Below are 12,271 nucleotides of genomic sequence, written 5' to 3'. Positions count from 1 at the left end.
ACACGGGGAGCCCCCTCAGTGTTGCTCTTGGTTTTGCAGGCAGACTGCCCCAAGCCCGAGTGCTTCGAGACGCTGTCGGCCATGGAGCTGGCGGAGCAGATCACCCTGCTGGACCACGTCGTGTTCCGCAGCATCCCCTACGAGTGAGTGGGGCAGGAACTCTTCTGGGGGGTTTAGATCAGTCCCTGCCCTTTGCCCAGGCCTCTGCAGCAGGCAGGAGCTTTATGGAGGTGGTCAGCACCCCAAAACCCACTCTGGTTCACAAGTTCTTCAATAATGGCTGCTTCGGTCTATTATAGAGTGAATTATTTACTTAATAGACACAAAACTAACAGACATAAGACTTAAACTAATATTACACAGGAATAAAGACAAAAAGAGACTTCTAGGAGGTATATACTGCAGAAGGTTAAAGGTACCTATTAATGTTACAGGTAGGGAAGAAATAATATAACTTTGGATTCAATGGATCTTACCATCCAGTCGTTGGGGCAAACATCCAGATCCTTTCCCTCAATACCCAGAGAAGTAACCACAGAACCTGTGTCCAAACCCCAGGGAGAGATTTCCAACACTTTCAGGGTGTAGGAGGCTTCTGCCTCTGTGATAACTGCTGTGTCATTTATGGCTTGTAAAGCAGTCAAGAGTATTTCTTCTATCTCTTCCCACATTGGCTCTCCAGACTAAGTTGTTGATTCTCAGCAGGGACCTGAGTCCTTTTGGGGCCAGAGATGACCCTTGCTGGGCCTTCCAGCCCTGGATTATCTGTCCCATATCTGCAGCAGCTGTCTGAGCCAGAGAGGGGAGGACAGTCCTGCCACAAGTGTCCCTTGGGGGGACAGTGGCCACCAGGCTGGGGCAGCCACCACACCCCCAGCACAGCCCTGACAAAAGGGTTTGCACACAAAAAATTATAACTAGGTGTAAATAGGGTCATCATGCTGGAAATTAGGATGGGGTGACAGGGAAGAATGGATTTAAGAGAAAAATAAATCTTCTTTACAATATTTACCATTTCAGACAGCATTAAAAATGGTATAGTGAGATGCTGGAATTAGTGTAAAGCTGTGTGATTAGCTTCCAGCAAATTGAGGTATCCTTGAAATCTGCTTAGGCTGTGGTTACAGACAGACTCCGTACTGTGTTTATGAAGATTTTGTTTTCTTTTTTCTCTCCCATCAATGTCTAGAGAGTTCCTTGGGCAGGGCTGGATGAAAGTGGATAAAAATGAGAGAACACCCTATATTATGAAAACTAGTCAACATTTTAATGATGTAAGTACTCTCAAATACAGATTTGCTTTCTAGGAACCCCATGGACTGCCTGAATGCTGCAGCCTCTTTGTGATTAACCATCTAAATCAAAGCAGATGAAGATTCTCATTTCCAATAATTGGTACTCAGCATTTCAGTGGCAGTTTAGGAGAGCAGAACATTTTAAACTGTAGCACAGTGTGTTTCAGCCCACTGAAGAAACTGCAATTTCTGCAGAGAAATGTAACACCAACTCTTTTTAATGCCTTTGTATTCCTAAATGAGAGATCCTTCGTCATTTTGCTTGAGTTTTACTGGGAGGCTTCCCAATCAGGTTCATCACTGATGACTTGCAGACCTTCCCCAGCCCTTTTTCCCTGTTGCCATCCCCTCCAGCTGCCTTAGGTCTGCTCCCAGTGTCCTTTCCCTGGGGTTCAGCAAGAGCTGTCGCTTCTGTCATGCCTAGCTGGGGGCTCTTCTGCCTTGTCCATCAGTTCATGACACGTTGGAAGGGGCTGTGCTTCAATTCCCCGAGTCCCTGTCTCTCTCTGACATGGGCTGCTGGAGCCCAGGCTAGCTCTTTGGAATACACTGGCTCCATACCAGCTCTGGGGAACTGCCCCAGGTGAGATTTCCTGGAGGCAGAACTTTTACAGATAGTGGCTCTTCAGTGGCGCACATCAAGGATTGGGTAAAGGAGGTGGGGAGGCTCACTGCCTCTGGTGTTCTAAAGGATTATTAGGGTTGGAGGGTTTGGGGCAAAGAGCCCTGAGTGCTGCTGTGCCCAGGATTAAATACAGGGGCAAATCGGGGTAGGTACAAACAATTAACCAATAAGGGATCCTTAGGGGAGGAGTGGAGGGCAGGGTCCTACAGGGTTACAAACAATGAGGGAAGCAGGGGGAGGAGAAAGGATGACATGGGCCAATGGGGCCTCGAGTAATAGGGGATTTCCAAAGGGGTGGAACAACTGGGGATTGGCCCAGGGTGGGACTGACAGGGAAGGGACTGGAACAAGGGGCAGGGTTATAGTGATGGACAGGGAAGGTTCCAGAACAAGGGGCAGGGTTACAGTGATGGACAGGGAAGGGACTGGAACAAGGGGCAGGGTTACAATGATGGACAGGGAAGGCTCTGGAACAAGGGTCAGGGTTACAGTGATGAAAAGGGAAGGTTCCAGAACAAGGGGCAGGGTTACAGTGATGGACAAGGGGCAGGGAATGCCAAACAGGGCAGTTTCAGGGGCAGATACAACTTGGGGACAAACCAACCAGGGAAAACAAAGGGTTACATAGGAACAAACCATTGTAACAATAAACTGAATAGGATAAAACAAAATAAACATATGCTGCAACTTCTGCATGGCCAGATGAGCAACCTGGTGGCCTCCCAGATCATGAGCTACGCCGACGCGCCCTCGCGGGCCAGCGCCATCGAGAAGTGGGTGGCCGTGGCCGACATCTGCCGCTGCCTGCACAACTACAACGGCGTGCTGGAGATCACCTCGGCCCTCAACAGGAGTGCCATCTACAGGCTCAAGAAAACCTGGGCAAAAGTGTCCAAACAGGTGAGAGAGACACGGGTTTGTGTCCTTGCAGAGTGGCCGCGGCACGTTCTCAATTCCCTCACTCGCCGTGCCCGGGGTTGGGACATTACCCTGCTCCTGTGAATATTTCTGCTTTTCCACCTGCTGGGACTGGCATTTCATCTCCAGGACTTTTGTATGTAATTTTTTTATTGTGTGGGTACAAAATGTCTTCAACAAAATTGGTGAGTGCCAAAGATTATTTGGTCTGAATTGCTGACATGTTCAAGTAAACTAAATTTAGGTATTTTCTGATAGACACATCTGGGCGGTTACAAGCTGTAGTTAAAGTCTGGTCAGGTGCCTAAAATAGGACCTGCGTGTGCAGAAAGCCTTTAGGAAGATCAGAACCTCTCAAATTTCTGAGCTTTTCTACTCAGAAATTGACTTGATGTAAAGTCTTCTTTATCAAGTTTAGGTGCAGTGAACACCTCTCTTAAACCTTTGCCTGGCTGCTGAGAATGTCAGCAAAACCTGTGAGAATGACTGCCAGCCACAAAACAAGACACACACATGAAGAGCAGGCCTGTCAGGATGAAGATAATCCAGTCTTTTGTGTTCTGTGTTCTAAGTGGTTCAGAGAAATACAATTAAAATATACATTCTGGCTGTACCACCTTCTCCAGTCAGCTTTTTCTGAGCTGCTTCACATCTGGTGCTATGCTCTTCTATTTAAAAAGTCTGTTAAAAATTCTTTAAGTACAAACTGTTGTAAGTGGGTTTACCTCTAAAAAGTTTTATAGATAGAATTTGTTTGATTTTTAAACTTTTCAATTAAAAAAGAAGGAACAAAACCCATAGCAGATTGATGTTGTGGCACAGTCCTCTGGTGCCTATTGGGAATGCAATCTGGGTTTTTTATCAGCCTGCTATGTAAAAGAAAGTAAAAGGCAAACTCTCTCTTAATTGGAAATTCAGTTTCAAATTTGATGAATTTCTCAGCATTCTCTACACTCAAGTCTCAAGTTAGTAGCATGAATAGGCTGAAAATCAAATTTTCACTTAAGAAGGAGCCAGGGTGCCCACTGACAGTGATTTGTGTAAGACATGGATATATTCTCATTAACATACTCATCTTTTCTGTGGAACTTGGAGGCAGAATCAGCTCAGTGCAAGCTCCACAGCAGCGACCACCCCTGGCTGCCACCAACTTCAGTACATGCAGCTGAGGATCCTCAGCAGCACACAGGATCTGTTCAATTCTTGTGTGCACAAAAAGCTGAATTCCAGACCATTAATGCAATAAATGTGTGGGTTTTCCTCCATCTGCAGGGTAATAATATTAGCATAAATACAGGTTCTGTGTATCACTCATGGGGAAACTTTAATGCTGCCTAATCTCCATTTTCAGAAAGACAGGAGGAACTGCAGTAAAGCTGAATTCCTAATGCCTGTTGTACTACTCTTGAAAATGGGGTGGGGATGATAAGTGAATTACACCTTTGTTAGAATCTAATTCCAGTCATTTACGTGCACCAGCAATGACATTTGTAATGCATTTTCTTCCTAGACAAAAGCACTCATGGACAAGCTTCAGAAGACTGTGTCATCTGAAGGAAGATTTAAAAACCTGAGAGAAATGCTCAAAAAGTATGCCTCCCTACAGTATACAACTGTGTTTTGTTATAAACAGTGGGTAGTTCATGGTAAAGATTGATTGGCTTTGATTAAGCTTTAATAATTAATTTTTTTTTTTTTTTTTGCCTAATAACCTTTTAAATTCTAGGTTGATTCTATTTGGCATTATTGTTTTGCTGAATATGCTGTGATTGAATACCCCTGATGGGTAAACATAGTAACTCCAGAGAATTACTGAAACAAATTAAACTATTTTTCTGTGTGAACATTCCCTGTTGGGGTTTCACTTACACTGATAAACTTTTTCAATAAGTGTAGAGCCAGCTTTATAAATTAAAGTGTTTATGAAAACCAGGATTGTTCTAGTTAAGAATTTCAGGGCTTTGGGACTAAGCCTGTGTCAGGTCACAGACCCATTATATGACAAGAAATTCTGTTTCTGAAAATAAATTATGAGAGGACAAAAGCACAGGGATATTTCTTCTCCTGTGGCCTCCCAGCCTGCTGGAAAACAGCCTGCTTCTTTTGTGCAGTAGTCCTTGAACATTGTTTTCTTTAATTGATTTGCCAGATTGTGTTTGACATTCTGTAATTTTAGTATGCAAGATACTCCATGTGAAGTGTTCTACAATTTATGTATTGATTCCAGCTGCACAAAAAACCTGAGTTTTTGTGAGTTTTGTAATTGGAAGCAGGCTTTTCAGAATTGAGTAGCACAACTACCTCAAGTGATCTTGAGAGAAGCTGAGAACTGAACAGCCAAATAATTAATGGTATATTTTAAAAATGGCATTAATATTAGATATTGGGCAGAATGCATTCAATTTATCACAGGCAGAGGAAACACAACTCAAGCAAAGGCAGAGGAGATGTCCTGGAAAGGAATGGAACCCGTTGATTACAAATGGGCAAAGTAATAGAGAGTTTGTACAAATTAGAAAAAAAAAATGCATTTGCAAATGTAGCTGCAGGCAAATAAGCTGATTTGTTGGTTTACAGCTGTAACCCACCTGCTGTTCCCTACCTTGGGATGTACCTGACAGACCTGGCATTCATTGAGGAAGGAACACCCAACTTTACTGAGGAAGGCCTTGTCAATTTTTCCAAAATGAGAATGGTAATTTTCAGTTTCCTACATGCTTCGCCAGCAGGTGTTTAATTGTGTGAGTTAATTATTGATTTCACTGTGACTCCTCTGGATTTACCTTTGGAGAAGGTGCTGTGTGAGAGAGGCAGCAACTGGGGAGCAATTCCTCGACCCAGTCTTCTATCACCACCTTCTGGCAGGCTGGGCATTTTCACAGCCTGAATTTGTCCCCAGTTTACTTGCTCAGAAGGGACAGCAAAAGCTGCTGCCTGGAGCTGGTGAAGGAGCAAGAGAAAGCTTTTTGACATAGCCAGAATTACAGGAATGCAGTGATTCACCAGGAAGCAGTAATCACAAAGCTCTTTTCCAAGTGTGCTCTGCTCTGTCTGAAAAGCACTTTAAAGTTGCTGCCGCTCCCACTGCCATGTAATGCTCTTTGTAACAGCTCCTCCGAGGGAGCCATGGAAATTTCTCCTCTAATCTCAGCTTAATGCCCATCTTAGGGCTTCACTCTTCAGCAGTGACTCGAGGCAGGGAGCAGGGAGGTTTCATTATGGGCAGAGAAAAATTTCACTCAGGGCTGGATGAGGAATAAATGTTTGATTTGGGAAGGTGAATTCCTGGGGAGCTATTGGGAGAGGAGCCTTCCCCTCCCCTCCTCCCAAGTTAAATGGAATAATTTGGTGCAGAATGCTTGCTTTGTGTGGCTTAGCTGAAGCCAAACTGTGGTTGCACTTATATCTGTGTTTTCTTTTGAAAGATCTCACACATCATCAGGGAAATTCGCCAGTTCCAGCAGACCTCCTACCGCATTGAGCACCAGCAGAAGGTAAGCTCCTGCCTGCCACTGACATCAGGCTGGGCCAGCAGGTCCTGTGGGGTGCAGCTCACTGGCAGCTGCAGTGGGTGTCTGCTGCTCCCACCCCTGGAGGAGAGGGCAGGCAGACACATGGACGGGTCCTTGGGGCAGCCAGACCCTCACCCTGCAGGGACTCTCTGATGCCCTGTAAATAAATAAGTTTTTTGCTCCTTTGGAAGGTCTCTGGGGATTGCAGCCTTCGAGGGTGTGAGGGATGCAGAGAGAGATGTGTTATCACTGCCCTGAGATCCTGGGATGAGGGTCAGGAGATGCCCCAAGCCCCTGCTGAGGCATCCTGCAATTCTTTCTCCCTTCATCCTTCTCAGAGTGATGCAGCCATGACCAAAGCTGGTCAGTGCCTTCAGAGAAGGCTCAGCTCAGACTGTTGGGCTGAGGTAACCTGGCAAAGGATTTGCCCCTCCCTAAGAGGAATTAATCCTAATTAATTTCAGAGTGCTGCAGGTGCATCTTCATGCCCGCAGCCGTTGGGTTTTTCAAGAAAACAACACGAGGCAATCTCAAAATGTGCTGAAAGGCAAAGCAAGCCGGGAGGTTTCTGTGTCAGTTGTAATGCTGTCCCTCTGTGTTTCCCCACGCCAGGTGACTCAGTACCTGCTGGACAAGAGCCTCATCATGGACGAGGACACCCTGTACGAGCTGTCGCTGAAGATCGAGCCGCGGCTGCCGGCCTGAGCGCCGCCTGCCCGGCCAGCAGCAGCCCTGGCACCTCTCACCACCACGCTCAGCCCTGCAACAGAACCCCTCGGAGAGCCACAGCTCTCTCTTGCAGCAGGAGACACAGGGTCTCGCTGCCTTTCCCTCTCAGGCAACACTAACCAGTGTTGGAGGTGGAAGACAGACCCTTCCTACCCGGCTTCAGCGATTTCTGCTTTGCAAAGATCATGTTTGGCATTAGGGATCATGATTTCGTGGAAAGCAGGAGACTTTCCTGTGAACAGGCACTCATGGCAGCCATCTCACGTGGCAATTCAAGGGTACAGATTTAAATGGTGGTAATATACTCAGGTGTATTAGGGTGGAAAAGCAAAGTGAGGTGGCTGAGTTGATGGCTAACTGTGTATTCACTGAGGCGTAGTGGCTGTGGTGTTCTCATTGTGTCAATTTCATGGAAAAAACAGGATTTTAGCACTCATCTGCTACTTTGGAGTGGTATTAAGGCAGCATCTAGTAGCTTCAGATCTGCAGTTGTTAGAAACACCTGCTGTACATTTAATGCAACTCTTTGTAAAACATTTTTGGCTTTAAATGTCTCATCAGCCTTCTCTAAGGTGACTGATTGTATCTGTAGAAATTATTTGTAAATATCTTTTTCATCAGTGAGAGTATTTGCAGCATGGAGAGCACAAGGACTGGTGGAATAGTTGTAAATAGTTGCCAGCTGGGAAGGTGAGGACCCAGAGGAGTGGTGCAGGGGATGGAGACTGACGTTGCACACAGCCCTGCAAGAGGCACTTTATTTTCCTGCACCTCCTGCAGCTTCTCTGTCAAGTCAGGCTACAGAGCACTTTCTGACACACTGTGGAGGGAAATACATGTCTGTCTGGCAGCAGGTGGTGATCAGCAGTGAGCACTCAGAGCTGGAGTGACAGTTTTGTTTTACATGGAATTGGTATTTTGAAAAATGTCTGGTTGTTTGGTTTTCTGTTTTTTTTTTTTTTGTGGGTCAGGCATTTGGCACTGACTTAGCTGTAAAATTGAACTTGTCAGTGGCAAACACCAAATGCCAGCAAACACAAAGTATGTATTTTTATCAGAGCTGGTAACTATCACTTGCGTATATGTTAGAGAAAACGTGCTATTCGTAAATGTTTCCAGAGCCTCTGCTTTTGTGATGTACCAGATAGATAGATGTAATTTCTACAGTAGTTGGTACTTCTTGTATTTTCCTCATCCAGAGTGGCCTGTTGTAGCTGCATGGGAAGTGAGCTCAAATGCTGTGAAGAGCATCATAGTATAAAACACAGGTGTTAGCACTGTTGAAAACAAAAATTGGCTGGAAAAGTGTCCTTTTCCAATGATACTCAGCCAGTTGAAGAAATAGGGCTATATCACCGTATACCTCCCTTAAATCCTCTCAGGGAGACAGATGTTTAGCATAGATTGTGACTTAGGCCTATTTGATCTGACATATCTTACACAGTCATGATGCTTCTTAACGCTGGCCATGAAAAATGGACCTGCCTGGCTTGTGGTTTTTGTCTTTATTTGCACTTTAATTACACTGCTGGCCCAGCCCAGAGCTGCACAATGAGTTCCAGTTGTTCTGTCTGAGTGTGACTGCCAGCATCTACAAATGTACCTTAGCAACTGTAAATTTCATTAAGGTCCTTCTCCACAAGGACCATCTCCTTGTAAATAACTGCATGGGGAGGTGTCACTCATACTGGAAAATTCCTCCACTAGACAAGCAGACTGCAGGAGAGATGGAAATGCTAGGAACACTTTAAATAGCTCTGGCTAATGATTGCTGTAGAAACGTTACTTATAGAAGCTTTGTATTGTAAAAAAAAAAAAAAAAGTGTTTGTTTCTTTTGACTAATGATTGACAAGAAGCTGATTGCATCCCAATGCATGATATGAGGAGAAAAAAAAAAAAAAGAGCATGGTTTATTTGGACCACAAAAACCAACTGACTGTGTATTTTCTGTACAAAAGCAGTAGTTTCACTTTGAAGTGATGGAGCAACAGGGAAAACGTGGTCCAAAAAGTGATTTCTGATGTTGGCTTTATTGTTTCTCTGTTAACAAAACGTGTAACAGCTGTCAGTGTGGATGGGCATCTCTGTTGTACGCTATGAAGTGCTGCTTTATCTGCCTGTACCCCGTTTTACCAAATCTCCTCGTCGTTGTTAGGGTTACAGGGTGCAGCGTGCTCCTGTCACATTGTTGTGTGTGCTGTGCTGTGTGGCCAGGGCAGGGCACGGGGCAGGGCTGGGCTTTGCCAGAGCCATCACCCCTCTGGGAAAGCACATCCTGCTCCTATGCCAAAGGTTGCCTCCTGCCCCCGTGGCCAGTCTGGGTCGGAATCGGGAGAGCTGGATGCTTGATCTGTGTTCGTAGCAGCAGCGAAATTGTTTAAAAATCACTATGGCCGCGGTCGTGTTCGACTTGCTGATGGCTGGCGCTGATGTTTTTGCTTGGGGATACAAATGCTTTGGTGAAAGCACAGCAAGGAGAGAGGCCGCGCGGGCACAGCTGGAGCAGCTGTTCAGCACCGGGCTGGCTGCGGCATCCCCAGCGCACAGCCTCGCCTCCGCTGCTCCGGGGAGCCCGGCTCCGCCGCCGGGCCCTTCAGGGTCTCCTGTGGCCCCACTTGCCTTCTGTGCCCGCAGCCAGCGGGGGATGCTCCGAGCCCGGCCGGCCGCTATGGGGATAAAGCGATTCTCGCCGGCCGCGCCTGCCGCGGCTCGGAGCCGCCCAGATGTGGCCGCGGCCGCCAGATGTGTCCGCTGGCAGCAGCACGGACCCGGCTCCTCAGCGGGCAGAGTTTCGCCGCGGCTGGCACAGGGTCAGAGTTGCCTTCGCCCCCGCCTTCGCCCTGTCCCGAGCTGAAAACCCGTCCAGCTCTCGGCGCCGGTGTGTGTCCGTGCTGTCCCTCCCCTCTGGCTGCTCCGGTGACACACGGGCACGGAGCAGGTGACGGCTGGCACTGCTCACCCTGATTTCGGAGTAAGGAGGAGGTCCCCGTCCTCTTTCTGCTTTCCTAGTTTTTAAAACTGATTATTGTTCTGTAGGATAAAAAAAAAAAAAAAAAAAGAACCTAATTATTTTAATTATTTATTAACTTAAACCATGTTGATTTTGATTTCAGGACATGTTAATTATCCCGAGTTTTCCTTCATGTGTATTATTTATTTTAAGGGTTTTACAAAAACATTGTTTTGTTTGTATCAACATTCAGTCTTTCATCCTTCCACTCTTAGCGACAGCGTTGAACCTTGATGATTTAAACCTCTCACCCACTGAGACATTTTTACCCACTCATAATTTTACTCACCAAGGGCAAAACCCTTCAGACCTCATTCTGATAATACCTTAGGCTTCACCGAGAGCTTTTCATAAGTCTTTGGGGATCTGGCTCTCAGCTATTTGCCTGTTACAGTTTTTGCCTCCAAAGGTCAAATGTCTCTGTCTAGGATGCTTCATGTCCAAAATGCTGCTCAGTGATTGTTGTTCTGTTGTACCTTTTCTCCTGAGGTAGTCTCTGAAGTTCTGTTTCCTAGGACAGTAGCTGTGTGTTTATTTGACAGATGTACCTATATCAAACGTGTTACTTAGTGCACAATCCAGATGTTTTTGCATGTATTGCAACTTCTCTCTTGACCTGAGGTTATTGCTTTGTATTGTTAGTAAGGCACACCAGGCAAGGTGTTGTGCCTGTGTGCTAATAAACATTCTTTTCTTTCCTGAGTTTCAGGAGTTCTCATTGGCATTTATTATTTTACCCCTGTCATAAACAGTTCAATCTACTCCTTCTGAACTTCTGAGTCCCTTAGAAAAGCAAGTCATGGAAAAGGAAAAAAGAAATTGGGGAAAATTCTGGGTCTATACTGGGAAGGAATGGTTTGAATTTATGAGTTTTCTCCTTTTTCACTCGTGGTGCATTGCAGCTGCCATGGGCATCACTGGTAATAACTGACACTGGGTTTGGACTTGTGTCTACACACCCCTTGCTTTCTCTGGGCTGCTGCCCTTTCCTGGATTTAAAAGAACAGTAAAGACACATTTTATACACAGGAAAAGGCAAAAACCGCAGTGGTTTGTAAGTAGGTCGTGTCCCTCCTTTTGTGATAGGAAAACAACTCACATGGAGATAAACTGATTTGCAAATTGAAGAAAAAAAGTTGACAAGAGGTTGGGAGTATAGAACCAGGTCTCCAGCTGGTGTTACATGCTTTAGTCCCTTGTTACAGCTTTCCCCTGTTGAACTCAGTAATTTCATGAAAACAGAAAGATTTCTCTTAAATTTGTTTCAAGAGTTAACATTTTAAACAAGTAAACAGAAATGGCACAGCAGGTCTGGGTAAGAAGGAGATACAGCAAGTGACATAATAAAATAAGCTTCTATTCAGTACTTTGTGACCTTGTGGCCACATCTTCCCCATTCTGCTTACATTTTTGGTATTTCACATAAAAACTGAAATTAACTGAGAGAGCAGCTACCCTTGAAGTTGTCAACTACTGTCAATGGAAGAAAAAAAAAATACATATATAATGCTTCCCAAGCAGCACTGTTTAAGAGTCCTGCAGGATAATTTCATTTCAAGTTGTTTCCCCAACACTTTGAACCATTCATTTTACTTATGCCAAACAGTTGGTTGATTTACTTCTTTAGTCTAAGGCGTTTTAGGATCATGGAATGGTTTGGGTTGGGAGGGACTTTAAATCCCACCCAGTGCCACCCCTGGCATGGCAGGGACCCCTCCCAGTGTCCCCAGTGTCCAGCCTGCCCACCCTGCCACCTTCTTCAGGAGAAGCTTTAGCTACAGGTTACAAAATCCTCAGCTCTGTGAGGAAATTAGTCTTGACTGGTCATGCCAAGATAACAAATAAAAATTGTGAAGACTGAATTATGCCCTGAAAGTTACATTCCAGTATTCTGGCCCTACTTCAGTGTGGCCTTAAAAGGAGTAAAATTTGAGAAGACCAGATATGTGCTGGAAATTTCCAGTTTCAAAGAGGAATGAAAGTGACTGGTGCTTGTTCCAGCCCCTGGCTGCTGACACAGCTCTGCCCACAGGGCTTGGTAAATGCAGGGGCAGCAGAAAACACTTCAGGTTTGTTTCCTCAGAGGTGGCACTTCCCCTGGATTGGGTGGATGGACTAGAAACACAGAATTGTTGCTAAAACTTGTCTTCTCTCACTCTACCCTTCCTGGAAGTCCTGTGT

The 12,271-nt window shown here is 45.5% G+C and overlaps 2 protein-coding genes across 7 annotated transcripts in view; both read left to right on the top strand.

The window, feature by feature from the left end:
• RASGRF2 (Ras protein specific guanine nucleotide releasing factor 2) overlaps nucleotides 1-8,634 on the top strand; it is a 115,855-nt gene extending 107,221 nt beyond the window's left edge. For all 6 annotated transcript variants that reach the window (XM_079333332.1, XM_079333331.1, XM_079333330.1 and 3 more), the window contains exons 21-27: nucleotides 40-143; nucleotides 1,190-1,274; nucleotides 2,623-2,820; nucleotides 4,349-4,428; nucleotides 5,416-5,533; nucleotides 6,264-6,332; nucleotides 6,963-8,634. In XM_079333332.1, coding sequence (XP_079189458.1) covers nucleotides 40-143; nucleotides 1,190-1,274; nucleotides 2,623-2,820; nucleotides 4,349-4,428; nucleotides 5,416-5,533; nucleotides 6,264-6,332; nucleotides 6,963-7,055 — 747 coding nt within the window. In that variant the 3' untranslated portion in view covers nucleotides 7,056-8,634. The remainder of the gene's footprint in view (nucleotides 1-39; nucleotides 144-1,189; nucleotides 1,275-2,622; nucleotides 2,821-4,348; nucleotides 4,429-5,415; nucleotides 5,534-6,263; nucleotides 6,333-6,962) is intronic.
• CKMT2 (creatine kinase, mitochondrial 2) overlaps nucleotides 1-12,271 on the top strand; it is a 100,566-nt gene that overhangs the window by 54,542 nt on the left and 33,753 nt on the right. The gene's annotated exons all lie outside the window — the stretch shown is intronic.

This window comes from Erithacus rubecula, assembly GCF_903797595.1.
Source record: "Erithacus rubecula genome assembly, contig: scaffold_96_arrow_ctg1, whole genome shotgun sequence".
Lineage (NCBI taxonomy): Eukaryota > Metazoa > Chordata > Aves > Passeriformes > Muscicapidae > Erithacus > Erithacus rubecula.
This window is presented reverse-complemented; position numbering and strand designations above follow the sequence as displayed.